This window comes from Martes martes (genome assembly GCF_963455335.1).
Source record: "Martes martes genome assembly, chromosome: 3".
NCBI classification, from domain to species: domain Eukaryota; kingdom Metazoa; phylum Chordata; class Mammalia; order Carnivora; family Mustelidae; genus Martes; species Martes martes.
In genome coordinates, this window is record NC_137890.1 from 129,316,201 (window position 1) to 129,340,145 (window position 23,945).

A 23,945-nucleotide genomic window follows, 5' to 3' on the forward strand; every position below is an offset into this window, starting at 1 on the left:
TGTCAGACTCTTGATTTTGGCTCAGGTCATGATCTCAGGGTTGTGAGATCAAGCCCTGCATGAGGCTCTGTGCTGAGTGTGGCGCATGCTTAAGATTTTTTTCTCTCCCCCTGCCCCTTTACCCCCTTAAAAAAAAGAATTTTCGTAGGTATTGCCTTTCCTCAGAAAGGGTCTTTCAGCACAGTCTCCCCTGACAATGTGTGAGGATGTTTGTTTTTGCACATCACTGATCACAACATTTCACTTTGCCAAAATGATAAGTCAGATACTTAAGTAAGCCATCATATTCTTTTTTAAAAGAATCAGTGGACTTTCCTTTCTCCATGTCACCCCAGAAAATTAGTCTAAGGCAGTGGTTTTCCAACTTTTTGATCTCAGGACCCCTTGACACTGAAAAATTATACCAAGAGGGGCACCTGGGTGGCTCAGTGGGTTAAAGCCTCTGCCTTCGGCTCAGGTCATGATCCCAGAGTTCCGGGATCGAGCCCCACATCGGGCTCTCTGCTTAGCAGGGAGCCTGCTTCCTCCTCTCTCTCTGCCTGCCTCTCTGCCTACTTGCGATCTCTATCTGTCAAATAAATAAATAAAATCTTTAAAAAAAAAAATTATACCAAGAGCTTTTATTTATATGGATCATAGTTGTCAATATTTATGTATTAGAAATTAAACCTAAGAAAAAATGTAAATATTAAGTAATTTAAAAATAACAATAATAGATCCATTGCATATTAGCATGAATACCATTTTTTTAAAAGGTTTTATTTATTTATTTGACAGACAGAGACCACAGGTAGGCAGAGGCAGGCAGAGAGAGAGTGGGTGAAGCAGGCTCCCTGTTGAGCAGAGAGCCCGATGCGGGGCTTGATCCCAGGACGCTGGGATCATGACCTGAGCTGAAGGCAGAGGCTTAAACCACTGAGCCACCCAGGCGCCCCAGCATGAATACCATTTTTATTAAAAGTATTTTTTAATCTTTTTTCTTTTTCCAAATCTTTTTTTATTTTTCAAAATCTTTTTCCAAAAGAAAAAAGATTAATGAGAAGAGTGGCATAGTTTTACATTTTTGCAAATCTCCTTAGTATTTGGCCTAAGAGAAGATGACTGGATTCTTTTTCTTTTTTTTTTAAAGTACGTTTAACATACAATGTTTTATTAGTTTCAGGTGTACAAGATATTGATCTAACAATTCTACACATTACTCAGTGCTTACTGTGATAAGTGTAGTCACTATCTGTCACCATGCAATGTTATTATTGACTATATCTCTTATGCTGTAATTTTTGTCTGCAACTTATTTTATGACTACAAGTTTGCACCTCAATCCTCCTGCCTCTTTCACTGGATTCTTATGCTTGCTTCTTCATTGAGTCTGTTATGTTGTTCTGGTTTATATGCATGAAGAAAATCTGATCTCATGCAGAAATGTAAGTGGTTAGGGATGCCTGTGTGGCTCAGTCGGTTTAGCATCTGCCTTTGGCTCAGGTCATGATCCCAGAGTCCTGGGATCAGTGCTGCATCAGGCTCCCTGCTCAGCCGGGAATCTGTTTTTCCCTGTTCCTTTGCCCCTTCCCCCTGCTCATGCTCTTTCACTCTCGCTCTCTCTCAAATAAGTAAGAACTTTAAAAAATAAAATTTAAAACAATGTAAGTAGTTAGAAAGAGGAGGAGTACTTTAAACGTCTCTCAGGATGAATGAGAATATTCTTTGATACTATACCAAATTCCAATAGGCAGTAGTTTCGTAAAGGTTAATTACAATATAACGTTTGAAACCATGTCAGTGAACTTTTCATACTCTGTTACATTAAAATCCTTTGGCTGTCTTGCACTTTGAATAGATCTTTTACCCAGGCATGATTTTGTGATATCATGTGTCTCATCTGGAATATATTGGTTCACTGAGCTGTGCAGTTGACACATTTCATTATACCATATCAAAAATACCTTTTTCTCATTGGAACAGTGTTTAAGTGTCAGAAAGCTGTTAAGCTCACCGTGATAGGCACAAGTTTTCTAGAATTCTAATTTTTTGCTTAAAAGCTTGAATTTTATTAATGGCAACAAGTGGTGTCAGTTGGTTTCCTGACAGGCTTATTTTGTTTTTGAGAAAATGCCAAAGTAAAAATGGTGTTCCATGAAAACAGTTTTTATTGCTTCATCAAAGAGATGTTTAAGTGAAACTGGCTTTTTCCCCCCCTTCCTGTCGTTGCATGGTTGGTGAAGAAAATAGTCACCTGCAGTATAGTTTGGTGCAACTGCCTTGATTCAGATGAAGATGCCAGCAGTTTTATCCACCATTGCCTGGGCACCATCGTGCAACTGCCACCACTGTAGAAAAGATATATAATATGTTGACATTATTATGAAAATAATTCTGACCTCTTGAAGACCCCCTTAAAAGTGTTTTGGGCCCCTAGGAATCCCCGGATCACACTCTAAGAACCTCTAAGGTAATTGTAGGAACCCATTCTCTTACCAGAAACTGATGTAGCAATAGTTTGTGCCCTCAATTTCTGGCCAGTGAAATCTGAGAGTAAATGTGTTGAGGAGCTTGTGAGAAAATTTCCCCATTCCTACAAAGATACAAGGAAGAAATGGTCCCTTTCTTCCTCTGGATGTTACCATGTTAGCTGTGATACCTGGAACTGCTGCAGCCAATTTGTGGCAAAGGGAACCAGCCTTAGGGAGGAAAGTGATCCTATTAAGAGCAGGATAGAGAAATGACAAGAACCTAGGTCCTTGTTGACATTATAGAACTAATGATGAAACCACACCTAGAGCTTACCCAACCTCTGGACTTCTAGTTATGAGAGATATTATTCTCTTATTATTTAAGCCAGTTTGGATAGGGTCTTCTGTTACTTGCCATTGGAAGCATCCCCCAAAACATTTTTTGTTAGCGTGATGAATATTTTTTAGTGTCTGGTGGCCATTTGCATTTCTTTTGTGAATGTTTGTTGATGGCATTGGTGTATTTTGTACTGAGGTCATTTCTAAGTACTTCCTAAGCATTCCTTAGTATTTTTAAAGCATTCCTTACATATTAGTAATACATTGTAGTGTTTTGCAAGTATCTCCATGAGAGTCTTCTATAGCATATCCTCCCATACATCTTTTAAGCAATCTATTAGTCTTTTTCTTTCCTTTTTTACTTTATAGCTTTGGTATCATGTTAAAAAGAGTCTTTTCTACTCCCACTTTTAAGTAAGTATTCACCTGTATATTTTTAGGCCTATTGAGTATTTTTTACATTAAAAACTTAAACTTACCTGGAATTTATTTTGGTGTTAGGTGTAACATAGGCATATAACTTTATTCTTTCCAAAATAGGTAGGCTTTTTCTTTCTTTCTTTCTTTCTTTCTTTTTTAAAGATTTTTTTTTTTTAAGTAATCTCTACACCCAAAATGGGACTCAAACCTACAACCCCAAGATCAACAGTCCCATGCTCCACCGACTGAGCCAACCAGGTGCCCCTTTCCTTCTTCTTTCCTTTCTTTCCTCCCTTCCCTTCCTCCCTCCCTCCCTTCCTTTCTTCCTAGTTCTATGTGTAAGGTAGGGCTCAAACCCACAACCCCAAGATCTGGAGTCATATGCTCTCCTGACTGAGCCAGCCAGGCTCCCTGATAGCGCAGTTTCTTAATACACTTTTTTGATTAGTCCACCTTTAACCACTGCTTTGAAATACTAGCTTTATTACAAGAATTCTTCCATACATTTTACCCTAGTTTCTGGACTATCTATCCTATTTCACTGCATTGACTGTATATCCTGGCACTGTAGACATAAGACATACTTGCTTTATAGTGTATTATAATGTCTGGAAGGGCAAGCTCTTCTCTACCCCCCTTAACCCAATCCTACCACAAGTAGCATCACTGTTTCCGTTCCAGTATTTTCCTGGCACTTCCTACATGTTTATTCTTCCAGATGAACTTTTAAATTATTTGTTCAAGTTCCTCAAAAACATTCTTTGGAATTTTGAGTGGCATTTTTCTAATTTTATGGATGATTTTGTTGAGAATTTGCATTTTTACAATATTGAATCTTCAGCTTCAAAAACCCATGTACTGTCTTCCTATTTATTAAAATTATCTTCCACGCCCCTCTGTAGAGCTGTATAGCTTTCTTTCTATCAGTCCTGTATATTTCTGGCTAAGTTTATTCCTAGGTATTTCATATTACTTTTGTTGCAATCATAAGAGGAATCTTTTCCCCTATATATTTTCTATTTTTGCTATTGATATTTGTTAAAAAAAAAACTTACAAAAAAATTCAGCTCTTATTTCCAGATAGTTTTGGCTTCTTAAAAAACAGTAAGCACAAAGGACACTATCATTTGTGGTAGTACAATGTGTACTGTGTGAACTTGATTTATGAGGTATGAGGTTCTGCTTAAAGAAACAGAACATACCAGAAACTATATCTCAATGAGTACGATCTTTCCAAGCTGGTTATATTGGGAGTCTATTCATTTCTGGCAAAAAACCCCACAACAGGGGCGCCTGGGTGGCTCAGTGGGTTAAAGTCTCTGCCTTGGACTCAGGTCATGATCCCAGGGTCCTGGGATCTGCGGGGAGCCTGCTTCCTCCTCTCTCTCTCTGCCTGCCTCTCTGCCTACTTGCGATCTCTGTCTGTCAAATAAATAAATAAAATCTTTAAAAAAAAAAAAAAAAGACCCCACAACAACTGACTCAAAAAAAAAAAAAAAAAGGTATTATCCTAAAGCAAAGGGTTTGACACTACTGAGGATATGAAAAAGAATCAATAAGCCCCAGTCAGAGAAAGACAGTAATCATCTGGTTCCACTCATATGAGGAATAGAAGAAACAGCACAGAGGATCATAGGGGAAGGGAGGGAAAACGTAATGGGAAGAAATCAGAGAGGGAGACAAACCATAAGAGACTCTTAATCATAAGAAACAAACTGAGGGTTGCTGGAGGGGAGGGGAGTGGGGGGATGGTGTAACTAAGTGACAGGCATTAAGGAGGGTACGTGATGTAATGAGCACTGGGTGTTACATGCAACTGATGAATTGCTGAACTGTACCTCTGAAATTAATGATGCACTATATGTTGGCTAATTGAGTTTAAATTTAAAAAAATAAAAATTAAAAAGAATCAATAAGCTTGCTAGGAGGATATTATCTGAAAATGGAATTTCAGAGATGTTTATTACTTTAATAAATCGTAATCTCTCAAAGTGACTTACTTGAAGGGTCAGCACTTATTTTGATGCACAGGTTTACTTCTTAGTTAAACAGCATCACTTTATAGACACGCTTTGTGTTACCAGGTGGCAAAGAAATGGCTGACAGGTTTTATGTGGTTTTGTTGTTGTTGTTTTAAAAGAATCATCATTTAATCATACTGTTTTTGTATTAAATAAGATTCATGTTGCCCCAGGCAGTATGGATTGGCAGTGTTTCAACTGTTGGGAAAATGGAATTTGCCAGTTTTCTAAGATCATTTAAAATAAACAAACAAATTTCTTTTCATCCACATTATGGATTTAAAAAGCATGTGTGGGCTAACCTTGTATCTTAATCACCATTTTAAATGTTTCTATAGAAAATGTGGTGCTGAGCTCTTAGCAGTTAAGTTACAGATGATGTTAGAAATAAGACCTTTTACAGGTTGAAGATTATGGAGGTTTCTTTACATGATGTGATCCTTGAAGGTTAAGAATATAATATTCTCTTGTGATGCCTGTCTGGCTCAGTCAGTAGAGGAGCATGCAACTCTTGATCTCAGGGTTATGAGTTCAAGCCCCATGTTAGATGTAGAGATTACTTTAAAGTCTTTTAAAAAAAGAATATAATCTTCTTGGGGCGCCTGGGTGGCTCAGTGGGTTAAGCCGCTGCCTTCGGCTCAGGTCATGATCTCAGGGTCCTGGGATCGAGTCCCGCATCGGGCTCTCTGCTCAGCGGGGAGCCTGCTTCCCTCTCTCCCTCTCTCTCTGCCTGCCTCTCTGTCTACTGTGATCTCTCTCTGTCAAATAAATAAATAAAAAATCTTTAAAAAAAAAAAAAAAGAATATAATCTTCTCAATTATTTTTAAGCAACTTGCTATGGCATTATTATTCATGGACTTCAGAAAATCATTCTTAAATTTACTGATTTTTTTAGTTTATAAAATTTCTTGGAATAAGGCTTATTATATGTTTGGGTAAGGAATGTTCATATTTTTAATTTCTCTGGGTGAAGAGTCCAGCTGCAGGTCAGAATCCTTGCATGGCATTTCAGACCTGACCACAGGCAATTACAAGACTTTTCCTGGAAGGCCTCACAGGAGGAAGCTGCCATTTTCACAGCCAGCGCATTGCAGTTTTCTGGGGGGATTGTAGTCAAGGCTCCCCTGGGCCGTCATGCTCAATAATGGGGACTGCTACTGAGATACTTTCTCCACTTTGGCTCAGTACCATTCCATTCCTTGCTCTTCTACCCCCACCTCCAACCCCCTTCTAGCCCATGGATCCATGGAAAGACAGGAGACAGATTCCCCCATCAGTGCCTTATCTACGTGATCCTCACCCAGTGCTGTTGCACAGGGAAAGATTTAACACTCAGAGCTGGTGCTTTTTTTGCCTCTTGTTTGCACTGTTGCAGTAAGTAAAGGCTTGACTGTTACTTTCAGTTTGGCTTGTTGTCCTCCTTCCCCACCTCAAAACCTGATTGCTCTGCAGTGGGAGGTGGGAATTTTTTGTGTGATACATTTTTTTCCTTTTCAGGCTTTAAGGGGTTCCATTTAGAAATGTTTCTGGAATTCACCAAATAGTAACTTGACTTTACAGTTGTGAAGTATTATGTAGTTTATAATGTTCTGTGTAAGAACTTTGTAACTTAAGAATTATCTTCATTTTACAAATGAGCCAATAGGTTCAGGCAAAGTAAGTGACTTCTAAAAGTCACGATAATAGAGGGTTGGACCAGGACTTGAACTTGAGGCTTATTATATACTTGGTTCAGCATTTTCTATTCTACTTCCCTACTTCACTGGTAAATTAGTTTTTTTACCTTCTTGGGAAGCTGGGACTACTTTAAGTCTGTTTAAGCTAAGCAGCACAGTGGAAGGCTTGGTGCTTTGGTGCCCATGAAGCCCTGTGGAAGTTGTAAGATGAACCAGACTAATGATAACAACAATAATATCAGCTAAAGTTTATTGAGCACTTACCATGTACCCAGCACTATGTCACATATATGTGTTACATAGATCACCTTCTCTAACCTTCCTAAATCTTAAAATAATCTTATTAGCCACATTTTGAGGAAATTGACATTAACAAAGTTAAATATCATATCATAGGTTGTGTGGTAGCAAGTCGCAGAGCCTGGACTCAACTTAGTCCAAAACCTTTGCCTCTTCACCTGAAATTGCTTTCCGAGAAGACTTGAGGTGATTCTTCCCTACTTTGGGGGTATTTCAGCTATTAAGGAGAAATAAGAGAAGAATTCTCTGGAACAGAATCTCCTAATATAGTATTTCTTAATATTGAAAAATGTATAAACCTCCATTTAAAAGAAAAAAATTCTCAGGCCCCTGGGTTGACTTAAATTACTCAAGTTGTGTAACTCAAGTTACACAAATCTAGGTATAAGCTCCGTGTGCACAGAGCTCTTGTTCAGGTATAAAATCAAAGTACAAATGAGGGACTTTTGGGTGGTTCGGTCACTTAAGCAGCTGTCCACCTGTCCTCGGCTCAGGTCATGATCCTAGGGTCCATGGATAGAGCCCCACATCCAGCTCCTTGCTCAGTGGGGAGTCTGCTTCTCCCTTTCCTTCTATCTTCTGCTCCCCCTGCTTGGGCTCTCTCTCTCTTACAAATAAGTAAATGAAATCTTTAAAGAAAAGTGCAGATATAATCACAAAGCCAATAAAATTCAAATTTACAGCATAATGTGACTGCTGATGTGTTACCAGAACCCAGTTGTAGCTCTCATTATTAACAAGGTACTGACCTCCGCCCACACAGGTTCTTTTGACTTTAGCCCATCTTTTACTATTGTGCACTGTGTGTCTTCTCAATTCCCTCACCACTTTTCTCAGTTTGAAATACTGCAGAATCTTTGACAGTATATTCAGATGCATCAACTCCGTATTATATATCTGTGCTGCTTGTTGCCAACAAGATCATGAATGCAGACGTAGGTGCTGAAATCAAGTAGCAGTGATACATTTGCTCCTTTTGATTTTTAGATCATTATCATAATATAAACATGATTTTAAAAAATTGTCAGGAAAAAAAATTGTCAGTAGGATCTGAGTTTGACAAACCCTGTTTGTTCTTTTGTTTTTAAATGCGTGTGGGTTTTTGTATTTGTTTTTTAAGTAATCTCTACACCCAGCAAGGGCGTCTAACTTACAACCCCGAGATCATGAGTTGCATGCTCTACTGACTGAACGAGCCAGGTGCCCCAAACCCTGTTTTAATAGATGTGTTTGTTACTGAAGAGCAAGGGATGGAAATCTATTATAATGACCTTAAGAAGGTTAAAATGAGGTGGTGAATGGCAGTCCATGTTTTAGCTTTTGTCTACTCTAAAGTGTTTTTATTTCATAGGTGTTTATAACCTTGTGGTTCTTTCTAGCCACACTTAAAAGCTTCTTATTCAAAGCAGGATTTCCTTCTCATTGCTACAGTGTCACAGTTTTTGTTACTAGGTGACTTGGGTTATCCAACTCAGGAGGCCTAATTACTAACCAGTAGGTTCTCTCTCTCTTCTCTTCCCCTTATTTCTTTTCTTTTCCTTTTTTAGATTTTATTTTTAAGTAATCTGTACACCCAACATGGTGCTCTGATTTACAGTCTTGAGAGCAAGAGTTGTATGCTCCACTGGCTGAGCCAGCCAGGTGCTCCCTCCTTTCCCCTTATTTCTATTTAACCCAGACTTAAGCCACATCATGTCCATCAGCTGCACCTCACCCTCCTCCCTCCTTTTCCTCTGTCCTCTTTATTTTTTATTTCTGGTCATTTTGGGCTTACTTCATGGTCATCATTTATATTCTCCCTCAGTTCCACCACCCTAAATCACCACTACTTTTTGTACTACCAGTCTGGACAGGCCTAATACAGATAAAAACAAATATATTGCCCGCAGACTGCCAGGTGGTAGAGGAAATCATGTAACGGGTCTGTCAGGTTACTTCTGGTTGCAGATAACAGAAAACTCAGATTGGCTTAAATAATTGAGGGAATGTATTGGCTTAATAACTGAAAAAGCCAGAGGTGGGTTGGGCTTCAAATGAAACATAACCCAGCTGCTTAACAATGGCACCGAACTTCCTTTTATCTTTCCAATTTTCTTTCCTCAAAGTTAGTTTCATCCTAAAGTTGTACCACTGTGAGGCCAGGCCCACTCAAGTCTCTAAGATGGCTTTTGTTGTGTACTAAACTGTGACCCACCCCCGCCCCAATTCATATGTCGAAGCCCCAGCCCCCAGAGTGACTGTTTTTGGAGATAGGGCCTTTATGAAGGTAATAAAAGTTAAGTGAGGTCATAATGATGGACCCCTAATCCAATAAAACTGTGTCCTTACAAGAAAGAACAAGATACCAGAGAGATTATCTCTGTCCACAGCATGCAAGAGGGAAGGCCATGTGAGGACGCAGCTCTCTACAAGCCAGCAAGTGATACCTTACCAGAAACCAACTTTGATACCAGTACTGTGAGAAAATAAATTCTGGTTTCGGTCATGTCTCCATGTCTCTACAGACTCAAAGATCTCAAATCCATGAGCTATTAATGGAGAGTGAGTGGTCAGGAGGCAACCAGTAAGTGATTGCTAATTTCAGTTGCAACTTCAGATGGGCCAATTAGCTGTTAACATTCCTTTACTCAAATGTTGTTAGTTTTCTCTTCCATTTTTTTCCTCTGTCCCCCCTCAAGTTCCCTACCTTGCAGTCTCTTACTTTACACAAGGATTATAACATTGGGAAAGGACTTACTGAACAATCTTTCCTTCCACTACAAACTTACCTGTTCTCACTCGTGAGAGGTTGAGATTGTTCTAGACACCTTATGTGACTGACACATTTTTGGTGTCTCCTCCCTTCCTCCCACTTCTTAAAGCTTGTCAACAATCTATCTCTTTCCTTTTTTTTTTTTTTTAAAGATTTTATTTATTTATTTATTTACTTGACAGACAGAGATTATAAGTAGGCAGAGAGGCAGTCAGAGAGAGAGAGAGGAGGAAGCAGGCTCCCTGCTGAGCAGAGCCCGATGCGGGCTCGATCCCAGGACCCTGAGACCATGACCTGAGCTGAAGGCAGAGGCTTAACCCACTGAGCCACCCAGGTGCTGCTTCCATTATTTTCATTCTATTTTTCAACATTGGGTTTTCTCTCATTCTACAAAGATGCTTAAGATCTTTGCAACTTAACAAATACTCTTCTTTGATCAGGCAACACCTCAAGATGTGCTCCAGCTTCTCTCTTTTCCTTTCTACTGCCTGTGATAGTCATCTGCATTTACTACCTTCCCTACACTACCCTATTTACCTACTTATTCCTCAACTCTGCCTTCTGCTGGCACAGCCAGGTTTAAAACACTTTGATAAAGGTCAAAACCTATTATTTATTTTTAATTTCTCTTTTTTAGTATTCTTTAGTATTGATCACATAAGCTGGCTCCTCTTCTTCTACCTGTCTCCTAAGTGTTGTATTACCATGAGTTCCATCAGTCTCATTTTCTTTCTCAATCAGTTCATCATGACTTCATCTACCACCTGTAAACCAGTGACTTGCCTTCCAAATCGACATCTCTACCAGTGCCTGCCAGTTACCTAAATTCATCTCCAACTGTCTGTTGGCAATACCCACATAAATACATTGTGGGATCCTTAAAACTTGTCATGTGCAAAATGAACTTACTGTCTTCTCTTCCCTACCATCATCCCATCATTACCTACCTTTTTTCTGAACTCTGTCTTGATTAGTCTCATCCTCTACCCAGCTACCAAAGCTAGAGATCTTGTTCCATATCCAAATACACAGCTTTATCCTGCATATTTGGCTTCATCCTACTTTCATATCTGATAATTTCAAAAGATCTATTGATTCTGCTTCTAAAGTGTGTCTTGACTTAACTCCTTCCTCGATTATCATTCTGTTGTCCTCTCTGGCTCCCATGATTTCTGAGAGATTCTTGTTATTTGGAGCTCTCCTTTAATTAACTCTATATAGGAGTGGTTCTCAGTCATTGATGTGCACCAGGATCACATGAAGATTTAAAAAGCTGTACATGCATAGTCCCAGAGCTTTGATTTTCACTAGTCTGGTATAGGACCCCATGTTTTGTAATATAAAACAATCGTAACAATCTTTATAAAATACAGATCTAATCATGTGGCTCACCTGTTTAAAATTCTTCAGTTGTTGTCAGTGCCTACAGAAACTGCCTAAGGGTGTCTGAGTAGTATAGTCAGTTGAGCTTCCGACTGTTAGTTTTAGCTGGCGTCATGATCTCAGAGTCATGGGATCAAGCCCCAGCTCAGGCCCTATGCTCACCATGGAGTCTACTTGAAACTCTGTCTCTCTCTTCCTCATACTCTGCCGTTCCCTCCCATGTGCTCTCTCAATCTGTCTCTCAAGTAAATAAATAAATCTTAAAAAAAGAGAGAGAGAGAAAGAAAGAGAAAGAGGAAAGAAGGGAGGGAGAGAGGGAGGTAAGGAGAGAGGAAAAGAAAGAAAGACAGCCAGACTCCCTAGTCTGGTATAAAGATTCCTCGTTATCTGGCTCTGGCATAAATTTCCAACCTTATAAATACCTCCCCATCCCCACCCTCACCTGCTCCTCACATCATAAGCTGTAAGAATACAAAGTTAATTTTTTAATATAAACTTTTAATTTTAGAACAGTTTTGGCCTTATAGAAAAATTGTGAAAATTGTATAACTACCATATATTCCATACTGAGTTTCCCCAACTATTAACATCTTACATTAGTATGGTCATAGTTAATGAACCAATATTGATATATTTCTGTTATCTGTTCACTAAAATACATAGTTTACTCAGATTTCCTCAGTTTTCACATATCCTTTTTCTGTTCTAGGCTCTAAGGACACCACATTGCATTTTTTTTTTTTTTGAAGATTTATTTATTTGAGAGAGAGAGAGAGGGAGAGAGAGCATGAGCATAGAAGGAAGGGGCAGAGGAAAAGGGAGAGAGAATCCCAAGCAGACTCCATGCTGAGCACGGAGCCTGACTGGGGGGAGGGTGCTTAATCCCAGAACCCTGAGATCACAATCTGAGCCGAAGGACACTCAGTTGACTGCACCACCCAGGTACCCCAACACCACATTGCATTTTAGTCATCATGTCTCCTTAAGTTCCTCTTGGCCCTGACAGTTTCTCAGATTAACTTGCTTTTTGATGACCTTGATAGTTTTGAGGAATACTGTTTGGTATTTTATAGAATGATCCTAAATTGGGGTTTGTCTGATGTTTTTCTTATGATTAGACTGGGGTTATGGATTTGGGGGAGGAAGAAGAACACAGAGGCAAAGTGCCATTCTCATTATATCGTATCAAGAGTACATGCTGTCAACATGACATCCACTGTTGATGTTAACTTTGATCACCTGACTGAGTAGTGTTGGTCAAGTTTCTTCACTGCAGAGTTAAGTTTCCCCTCTTTCCTACTGTACTCTTTAGAAGGAAGTCACTATGTGTAGCGTACACTTAAGGAATGAGAAGTTATGGTCCACCTCCTTGAGGATGGAGTATCTACATAAATTATTTGAATTCTTCTGCCTGGGAGATTGTCTCCTTTCCTGTACTTATTATTTATTCAAACAATCATTTATATCCATATGGACATACAGATACTTTATTTTGGGGATCATAACCCAAAACTATTTTGTTGCTCAAAGTGTTTCAACTTTGGCCATTAGAAGCTCTTTCGGTTGGCTCACATGTCCCTTTTTTTTTTTTTTTTTTTTTTTTTTTAAAGATTTTTATTTATTTATTTGACAGACAGAGATCACAGGTAGGCAGAGAGGCAGGCAGAGAGAGAGGAAGGGAGAGAGAGAGGAGGCAGCAGGCTCCCCGCTGAGCAGAGAGCCCGATGCGGGGCTCGATCCCAGGACCCTGGGATCATGACCTGAGCCGAAGGCAGAGGCTTTAACCCACTGAGCCACCCAGGTGCTGCTTCCATTATTTTCATTCTATTTTTCAACATTGGGTTTTCTCTCATTCTACAAAGATGCTTAAGATCTTTGCAACTTAACAAATACTCTTCTTTGATCAGGCAACACCTCAAGATGTGCTCCAGCTTCTCTCTTTTCCTTTCTACTGCCTGTGATAGTCATCTGCATTTACTACCTTCCCTACACTACCCTATTTACCTACTTATTCCTCAACTCTGCCTTCTGCTGGCACAGCCAGGTTTAAAACACTTTGATAAAGGTCAAAACCTATTATTTATTTTTAATTTCTCTTTTTTAGTATTCTTTAGTATTGATCACATAAGCTGGCTCCTCTTCTTCTACCTGTCTCCTAAGTGTTGTATTACCATGAGTTCCATCAGTCTCATTTTCTTTCTCAATCAGTTCATCATGACTTCATCTACCACCTGTAAACCAGTGACTTGCCTTCCAAATCGACATCTCTACCAGTGCCTGCCAGTTACCTAAATTCATCTCCAACTGTCTGTTGGCAATACCCACATAAATACATTGTGGGATCCTTAAAACTTGTCATGTGCAAAATGAACTTACTGTCTTCTCTTCCCTACCATCATCCCATCATTACCTACCTTTTTTCTGAACTCTGTCTTGATTAGTCTCATCCTCTACCCAGCTACCAAAGCTAGAGATCTTGTTCCATATCCAAATACACAGCTTTATCCTGCATATTTGGCTTCATCCTACTTTCATATCTGATAATTTCAAAAGATCTATTGATTCTGCTTCTAAAGTGTGTCTTGACTTAACTCCTTCCTCGATTATCATTCTGTTGTCCTCTCTGGCTCCCATGATTTCTGAGAGATTCTTGTTATTTGGAGCTCTCCTTTAATTAACTCTATATAGGAGTGGTTCTCAGTCATTGATGTGCACCAGGATCACATGAAGATTTAAAAAGCTGTACATGCATAGTCCCAGAGCTTTGATTTTCACTAGTCTGGTATAGGACCCCATGTTTTGTAATATAAAACAATCGTAACAATCTTTATAAAATACAGATCTAATCATGTGGCTCACCTGTTTAAAATTCTTCAGTTGTTGTCAGTGCCTACAGAAACTGCCTAAGGGTGTCTGAGTAGTATAGTCAGTTGAGCTTCCGACTGTTAGTTTTAGCTGGCGTCATGATCTCAGAGTCATGGGATCAAGCCCCAGCTCAGGCCCTATGCTCACCATGGAGTCTACTTGAAACTCTGTCTCTCTCTTCCTCATACTCTGCCGTTCCCTCCCATGTGCTCTCTCAATCTGTCTCTCAAGTAAATAAATAAATCTTAAAAAAAGAGAGAGAGAGAAAGAAAGAGAAAGAGGAAAGAAGGGAGGGAGAGAGGGAGGTAAGGAGAGAGGAAAAGAAAGAAAGACAGCCAGACTCCCTAGTCTGGTATAAAGATTCCTCGTTATCTGGCTCTGGCATAAATTTCCAACCTTATAAATACCTCCCCATCCCCACCCTCACCTGCTCCTCACATCATAAGCTGTAAGAATACAAAGTTAATTTTTTAATATAAACTTTTAATTTTAGAACAGTTTTGGCCTTATAGAAAAATTGTGAAAATTGTATAACTACCATATATTCCATACTGAGTTTCCCCAACTATTAACATCTTACATTAGTATGGTCATAGTTAATGAACCAATATTGATATATTTCTGTTATCTGTTCACTAAAATACATAGTTTACTCAGATTTCCTCAGTTTTCACATATCCTTTTTCTGTTCTAGGCTCTAAGGACACCACATTGCATTTTTTTTTTTTTGAAGATTTATTTATTTGAGAGAGAGAGAGAGGGAGAGAGAGCATGAGCATAGAAGGAAGGGGCAGAGGAAAAGGGAGAGAGAATCCCAAGCAGACTCCATGCTGAGCACGGAGCCTGACTGGGGGGAGGGTGCTTAATCCCAGAACCCTGAGATCACAATCTGAGCCGAAGGACACTCAGTTGACTGCACCACCCAGGTACCCCAACACCACATTGCATTTTAGTCATCATGTCTCCTTAAGTTCCTCTTGGCCCTGACAGTTTCTCAGATTAACTTGCTTTTTGATGACCTTGATAGTTTTGAGGAATACTGTTTGGTATTTTATAGAATGATCCTAAATTGGGGTTTGTCTGATGTTTTTCTTATGATTAGACTGGGGTTATGGATTTGGGGGAGGAAGAAGAACACAGAGGCAAAGTGCCATTCTCATTATATCGTATCAAGAGTACATGCTGTCAACATGACATCCACTGTTGATGTTAACTTTGATCACCTGACTGAGTAGTGTTGGTCAAGTTTCTTCACTGCAGAGTTAAGTTTCCCCTCTTTCCTACTGTACTCTTTAGAAGGAAGTCACTATGTGTAGCGTACACTTAAGGAATGAGAAGTTATGGTCCACCTCCTTGAGGATGGAGTATCTACATAAATTATTTGAATTCTTCTGCCTGGGAGATTGTCTCCTTTCCTGTACTTATTATTTATTCAAACAATCATTTATATCCATATGGACATACAGATACTTTATTTTGGGGATCATAACCCAAAACTATTTTGTTGCTCAAAGTGTTTCAACTTTGGCCATTAGAAGCTCTTTCGGTTGGCTCACATGTCCCTTTGACATACCCCTGTCATTGTGGGGTTTTGAGTTTTGTTTGTTTTGTTTTCTTTTTGAGCACTTCCTTACTTTCTGACACTAAAAGATGCTTCAGGCTCATCTTGTATATTCCCTGCCCTAGGCCTAGCTAGCCTCAGTCATTTCTCCAAGGAGCCCTAGTTCCTTTTGTTAGAGAATGGTATTAGAAACCAAGATCTGGGTGTTTCATGTGCTTGTTGCTAGTGGGATGTGGTAGCTTCTAGGCCTTCTCAGAAAGCCCGCAGAGTAGGGAACTATATGTTTGTGTACTAACTTGTGTATATACATATCTACAAATATTTCTACATATAATATCTGTATTTATATTAAGTTAAACATGAGTTCATACTGATGATTCCAATTCTAATCTATTACCATATGGATCATTTCAACCTTCTCCCTCCATTTGTTTGTAACCTTCGATTCCCAGTGAGAAACCTGGTTCCCACCATCTACTATCTATTTCTTAATTGCTCAGTTCCGTTATTTTTTATAGTGGTTTCAGAATTGTTAACCTCTTTTCAACTGGAATAGAGTGCTTATTATACTTCTTCTTGCCTTTAAAGACCCCGACTTATTTTCAAATTTACTTTAATTAGTATCTTTTTCCCAATTACTTTTTATTTCCTGAATGTAGCATATGCTTTCACACTTCTTTGTCTTTAATTGTGCCAGTTCCTCTGCCTGAGATGCCCTGGTTTTTGTCCTTATCTCTTTGAAATATTGCCACTCATTCTTCTAGACCCAGCACAGATTTTTGCCTGTACCAGGAAACTTTCCCTGGCCACTGACAATAGACTTCAGTCACTCATTCCTCTGTGCTCTGATAGCACCTTATACCCACCTCTACCACACCTGTGTCAGGACTCTTTATTTGCATTTCATTCTGCTTCACTTGATGGTCCGTTTCTTGAAGGCAGAAACCAAATGGATTTGTCCCTGGCTTCCCAAGACTTAACACTATTGTGTTATATATTGTATGTTAAAAATCCTCTTGGATGAAAAATAACAGAAAATCTAACCATGGTTAAAATATTTAAGGATTTTTCTTACCTACAAAGAAGTCCAGAGGAAGGTGGTAACTGACATTGGTTTACCTGTTCATTGGTGGCATCAAGAATCAGACCCCTTTCCTCCTCTGCACTCTGCAGAGGAGGAACACTTCCCTCCTCTGCACACTGCATCCTGAGCTTAGATGCATTGCATCTAAGTTCAGAAAAGAGGTAGGGTGAGTTTGTGCCAGCAAGCTATCCTCTGGCCCCTTTCCCTCCATAGGGAAGAAAGACTTTAGCCCCTTAGCAGACTTTTTTCATCCAGAACTTGGTACCATGTCTCCTCCAACTGCAAGAGAAATTAGAAAGCTGAGTTTTTAGGAAGACTAATCTTTTGAATGAGAACAAGATGTTGGAATAATCACAGATGCTCCAAGTAGTCACAAGACCGCAAGGAAATCAGGGATCTGTTTCCTGTTGGATAAAAGACCTAAGGATCGACAGAGGACCAGTCCAAGAAGTCTCTTCAAGACAAGAGGGAAAAAAATGAATGATCCCAGTGGGAGTAGTACCTGACCGTTACAGGTAGAAAGCCCAGGTTCATCTATTGAGGAATCTAACATACTCTGGCCACCCACTCTAAAATCTTAGAGAATTCTGTATTGCTCTGGAAACTTTCAGCTTGTCTTCTGATGTAGAAATTGTATTGTATTAGCTTTACTTTTTTCTAAGTATCATGCCTCCTATGGTTTTGTAGTCAAAATGTTTCCTGACAGTCCATTGTACAGTTTGCCTTGCTTTTTTGCAAGTTGTAACTAGTAACATAGCTTCTACCTACCTAAATTCTATGTTCTTTTGAAATTAAGGAGATACAGTCATTTGGACTCCTTTATTCACTAATTCTGTATTTCAGATTTTTTATATCTAACAACTATTTATGATTTGAATTTTTTTTTTTTTTTTTTTTAGATTTTACTTATTTATTTATTTGACAGACAGAGATCACAAATAGGCAGAGAGGCAGGCAGAGGCGGGGGGGAAGCAGGCTTCCCGCAGAGCAGAGAACCCGATGTGGGGCTCGATCCCAGGCCTGGGATCTGAGCCACCCAGGCGCCCCTGATTTGAATTTTTAAATAATATTCCATTTTATAACAGGGCAGCCTTATTGACACATTAGTCCAAAACATGACTGGGTAAATCCTGCATACAGGTACAAGTACCTCCTGCCATCTGGTATACTTTGAGATAGGGACCTTTGCAATGAACAGGAAAACAGAAGTCTCGTTAAGAGACAAACTACATTAATCTCATCCTTGTACATTTTTTACTAGAATTTATAAGGACAGATAGCACATAAAGTATATATGTAAATTAGTACCCTTTCTCGGCCCACCAAATCTGATTAATGCCTCCAGAAGTTACTACAGTGCACACAAACTTGAAATGCCAGGTGGATGAGTTAAAGTAGATTTCATTCTGATTCAGCATCATGATTTTGGAAACAACTTCCAGAGTAATTTGAATGGTATGGATTGAGGCTTTTTTGAGATGGATTGACATGAAATCCATTAGAGAAATAACTTGTGAATCCCAGTAGCCTCTAGTAAGTACATGGTGTGGCCATCTTTAAGGGTGGTCATGGTGAGCAAACCCTGAGCATGAGCTTTCCATTTTGAAGCTGCAGAGTGACTGATGTCATAGTGTGATCAAAGTGTTCTGCAAATACTTATTGTAATTATTGTTGTTGTTCTGTTCTTGCTAATAGCCTTATTTATACCCTGAAATTATAATCATCCAAACAAAGATGAAAACAAGATGTATGAGTTTTCTGAGCTGTTTGCCTCACAGATGGTCACCCTTGGAGTTCTCCGAAATTGCTAGGGTTAATTGAAGCTTCAGTCTTCACTGCAGTATAGTTGATACTTAAGTGTTTCTTACCTGTAGGCTCTCACTATCCAAAAACAGTACAACAATAGCACTTTAATTTGCTCTCATTAATGCTAGCCTCTCAGGTAATGTTAGTGCAGTTTTATCTAGATGATGTTTGTTCCTCTGAATGAAACCTTTGTACCAGCTTCCCAGCTGAGAAGAAAAGCTAACCAGTTACAAAGAGAAACACACAAATGTCTCACTAATTTATTTATTTAAAAGATGTTCAGAACCCAGGAAACATCAAAGGGGAGTTAACTTTTAAGTGGAGGGCAGGCATTTAGTGTGTGATTAACAGTGGTTTCTTTCCCTGAGATTTCACTGAGCTGAGACAACTGGGAATCATTCTTGGGGAGCCTAACAAATAGTTTTTGCTCAGAGCCAGCTGACTGCTCCAAGGATAATTGTTATAGACTCACACAAACAGCAGTACTGTTTGGTGCTCTTCTAGCAGTATTGAGATGTAAAAAGGCAGTCATAGGATCAAGCTTAGATAGAAAGGAGGTAAGTCCTTCTTTGCCTCTACTCCTCAGCTGTGTAAAAGTAGAAGACCAGTATTAAAATGTTCCATTATTTAGGTGATGCAAGAGCACTTTGTATGTATCTTGAGATTGGAATACTGGAAAAAGAATAACTATGCTTTCCCAAATCTGGGCACTAGTGTCTCCCATTGGCATTGCTTGCTATTTAATTAAGGCCCAAGAGAAGAAACAGAACTGCAAAAGATGAAGGGGGTAAGGAGGGAGAAGGAATTCTGGGTCTCCTTAAATTAGTTACAACAAATTAACAACTTCAGTAAAGACTGGAGAATCAATGCTGTGATCCTTCTTGCATGTGTGGTGTACAAAGTAGAAAGCAAATGGGTGAACTGTATGTATGTGAATAGCAAAGATGTAAAAAAAACAAAATAAGGAAAAAGAACCCGGACTCTCCAGTTAGACTGACTGGGTTCAAATTGAAGTGTCATCAGTTATGGATTGGGTGACCTTAAACATGTTCTTTTATGTCATCCTGTATGGACTTTTCCTCTATAATGTGGGTATAAGAGCAGTACCCCTTGATAGGGAAATAGAGGTTAAATAAGATAATACATGTAGGGGTGCCTGGGTGGCTCAGTCAGTTTAGCAGCTGCCTTCGGCTCAGGTCATGATCCCAGGGTCCTGGCACTGAGTCCCACATCGGGCTCTCTGCTAGGCAGGAACCTGCTTCTCCTTCTTCCTCTGTCTGCAATTCTCCCTGCTTGTGCTCTCTCTTTCTGTCAAATAAATAAATAAAATCTTTTTTTTTTTTTTTTAAGATAATACATGTAGAAAAAAATGAAACAAGATGGGATCGGGAGGGAGACAAACCATAAGAGACTCTTAATCTCACAAAACAGAGGTTTGCTGGGAGTAGGGAGGTAGGGGGAGGGTGGTTGGGTTATGGATATTGGAGAGGGTATGTGCTGTGGTGAGTGCTGTGAAGTGTGTAAGCCTGACGATTCACAGACCTGTACCCCTGGGGCTAATAATACATTATATGTTAATAAAAGAAAAAAAAATATATATATATTTATATAAAAGGTAATACATGTAAAGTACTTAGAATAGGGCCTCACAGGGGCACCTCAGTGGCTTAGTCATTTAAGAATCGGACTCTTGATTTCAGCTCAGGTCATGATCTCAGGGTTGTGAGATCCAGCCCCATGGGGTGCTCCACACTGAGCATGAAGCCTGCTTAGGACTCTCTCTCCCTCTCACCCTGCATGCGTGTCCCCTCCCCCTCATGCACTCTCTCTCTCTTCTCTCTCTCTCTCAAAAAAAAAAAAGAAAAAGAAAGAAAGAATAAAGAAATAGGGCCTCACACATGGCAAATAATTGACTTTTTTATTAATTGAGATTTACATAAAAGATAAACTGGGATTGGGCATTTACTTCCTTAAAGACTTTTTCAGTTTTAAAAGTTTAGTATGGAGTATTTCCTTCAACTGAAATTATCCTTTTTATTTAAAAAGTACTTAAAACTATTATTCTACAAGAATTAAATTCAGTTACTTAAGAAACACTTTTTCATGTTTGTAACATGAAATATCCTTGTACATTACATATTCTGGTAGAATATGGTATAGTTTGTTGGTATGGTAAGACAGGTGAATCATTGTGAAAAGGGATCCATTTTTAGTAGAAAGCAAAGCATCTAGCCAAAATTTGGAGGTAGGACAGAGATCTCTTCCTCATAAGTCAACCTATACCAAGGCTGCTGCTTTTGCTACACAAATGTGGTAGCAATGATGAGCCCAGAAAAGTAGTATTAAAACTATCTTCTCCTTGGCTTGTCATACTGTATGTGGAACCTGAGTCATTTTGTGTATTTGTGCTTTTCTGTGTATTCTAATATAAGTGCACACTTAGCTATATCTAAGCTGGCAGGAAGTCTGTCAGCATTTCATGACATACGTCTGTATACTTATAAGTATAGTAATGTTATTGATAATGAAATTCGGTCACTCTGATATTTGTATGAGCTTCAGTTCCTTTCTGGATCTGTTCCTTTGTGATTTCTCTAGCCAGTTAACTACTCATGACTGAGTCATGGCATTGAACTCTCAGAGAGCCTTTGCCCTAAAGTCATGCTCATTCTGTTTCATTTTGACCCTAACGTCATGCTCATTCTGTTTCATTTTGACCCTAAAGTCATGCTCATTCTGTTTCATTTTGACTTTGACAGGACTTGATAGGAAGAACCACTCTGGGATGGTGAGCTGCAATTGGGAACCTATAGGCAAAGTAAGTAAAAGAAATACCATTTGATTGTATGGACTAGAATTTGATATGGCAGAATTAGTTTAAGCTAAGTTAAATGAAGGATGAGGACCTCAGAACTCTTCAGGTGCTTCCAGTAGTACATAAAAACTTTCTGAACACCAAACAAGGATTTGTGGAGATTTTTGTTATCTTCATTTTTCTGTGCTCTGAACTGGAGGAACTCAAACTAAATATCAGCCTTAGTAGTAAGCACACTAAAACATGCCTTGAAAATTCTTACCTATGTTTCTCCCTTTTAGATAGCCTCAAGTTTTGTTTCTGACAAACACTTGATAATTTGAAACTATAATGAGAAACACTAAGTCTGTTAGAAAAACTGCATTGTAACTATCTGGCCAATATTCAGACCTTTACTTCATACAAGTGTACAACTACCCAGGTTATGTTGGCCTCATGAAACAGAATGATAAGTATTCTGTCCTCTATTTTCTGAAAGACTCAGTGTAAGATTAGTGTTATTTCTTCCTTAAGTATTTGATATTCACTAGTGAAGCCATAGAAGCTTGTAGTTTTCTTTGTAGGCAGATTTTTTGTTTATTTTGGGTTTGTTGTGGTAAAATATATGTAAGATTTACCATTTTTATCTTTTGCAAATATACAGTCCAGTGGCATTAAGTATATTCACATTGTTGTGTAAGTATCACAACTATACATCTCTAGAACTTCTTATTTTCTCCAACTGAAGTCCTATACCCATTAAACATTTAATTCCCTCGTGGCAGCCTACCACCATTCTACTCTCTGCCTCTATGAATTTTTGACTACTCTAGGAACTTCATAGAGGAGGAATGATACAACATTTCTCCTTTTATGATAATTGGCTTATTTCACTTAGCATAATATTTTCAAGGCTCATCCATGTTACAGCATGTGTCAGAATTACCTTCTTTTTAAAGGCTAAATAATACTCCATTTTATGTATATGTCATTTTATTTATCTGTTCATCTTTTGGTGGACACTCAGCTTGTTTCTACCATTTGTCAGTTGTGAATAATGTTGCTATAAACATGGTATACAAATATCTCTTCAAGTCCCTGTTTTCACTTACTTTGGGTATATATCCAGAAGTAGAATTGCTGGATCGCATGGTAATTCCATGTTTAATATTTCGAGGAATTGCTGTACTGTTTTCCACAGCATCTGCACCATTTTACATTCCATCCAGCAATGCACGGAGGTTCTGATTTCTCCACATTCTCACAAATACATTTTTTTTTTAAATAATAGCCATCCTAATGGGCATGATGTTTGTTTTGCTTTTAATTACAAATTTAATTTATTTAGTACATTTGGGGCTATTTAAATTTTTTTTCTTGTGCTGTTTTGGTAAGTAATTATTGGTAAATTGTGGTTTTGATGACATTTATCCCATCTATAAATGGAATAAAATTTTTCATAATACCTCCTTATTATCTTTTTAATGTCTGTAGGGTCTGTGGTGATGTCCTCTCTTTTATTCCTGTTATTAGAAATCTGTGTTTTCTGAAACACAAGTGCTTGAGATCAGTCTTGCCAGAGGCTTACTAGTTTTATTAAAGAGTCAGCTTTGACTCTGATTTTCCCTGTTTTTTTTTTTTTAAGATTTTATTAATTTATTTGACAGACAGAGGTCACAAGTAGGCAGAGAGGCAGGCACGGGGCATTTGCCTTTGGCTTAGGTCATGATCCCAGGGTCCTGGGATCCAGCCCCACATAGGGCTCTCTGCTCAGTGGAGAGCTTGCTTCTCCCTCCCCTCCCTGCTCTTGCTCTTTTTCGCTTTCTCTTTCTCTCTCAAATAAATAAAATATTTTTTTTAAAAAGTGTGAAGCTTAATTTCCAAATATTTGGGAACTTTCTGGATATCTTATTATTATTTAAAGTTTGAATAAAAAAGCAAGAGCCAACATTATGCTCCTATAAGAGAAGCACTTTATTTATGTATATTTTTTAAGAGAAGCACTTTAAATGTAAACACATAAATGCAGTTAAAATATATATGTAACATATAAAACACTGCATAAGATAGCTGGTCGGGTTATATTAATATCAGACAAAGTAGACTTAAAGAAAATAGGTATTACCAGGGATAAGGAGGAATATTTATTAATGAGTCAATTCATCAAAAATATTAACACTAAATATTGTTATGGCCAGAAAGCATACTCTGTAGGATTTTAATACTGTGAAATTTACTGAGACTTGTCTTACAGCCCTACATGTATGGTGTGCCTTGGCAAATGTTTCATGTTCACTTGAAAAAAATGGGCATTTGGCTGTTACTAGATATAGTCTTCTTTCTGTATGTCATTTAGGTCAAGTTGATAATGTTTAATTCTTCCATATCCTAATTGATTTTTTCTATTGTTTTCTTAATGTTTTATTTATTACTGAGAGAGGGGTATTAAAATCTCCAAGAATTACTGTGAATTTACTAATTTCTCCTTTTAAA

At 38.5% G+C, this 23,945-nt stretch overlaps 1 protein-coding gene across 3 annotated transcripts in view; it reads left to right on the top strand.

Annotated features, from left to right (window-relative positions):
• The window catches only part of METTL8 (methyltransferase 8, tRNA N3-cytidine), a 94,142-nt gene that overhangs the window by 13,262 nt on the left and 56,935 nt on the right, over positions 1–23,945 (top strand). For all 3 annotated transcript variants that reach the window (XM_080798087.1, XM_080798089.1, XM_080798088.1), the window contains exon 2: positions 21,418–21,476. In XM_080798087.1, the coding sequence (XP_080654213.1) occupies positions 21,444–21,476 (33 nt within the window). In that variant the 5' untranslated portion in view covers positions 21,418–21,443. The remainder of the gene's footprint in view (positions 1–21,417; positions 21,477–23,945) is intronic.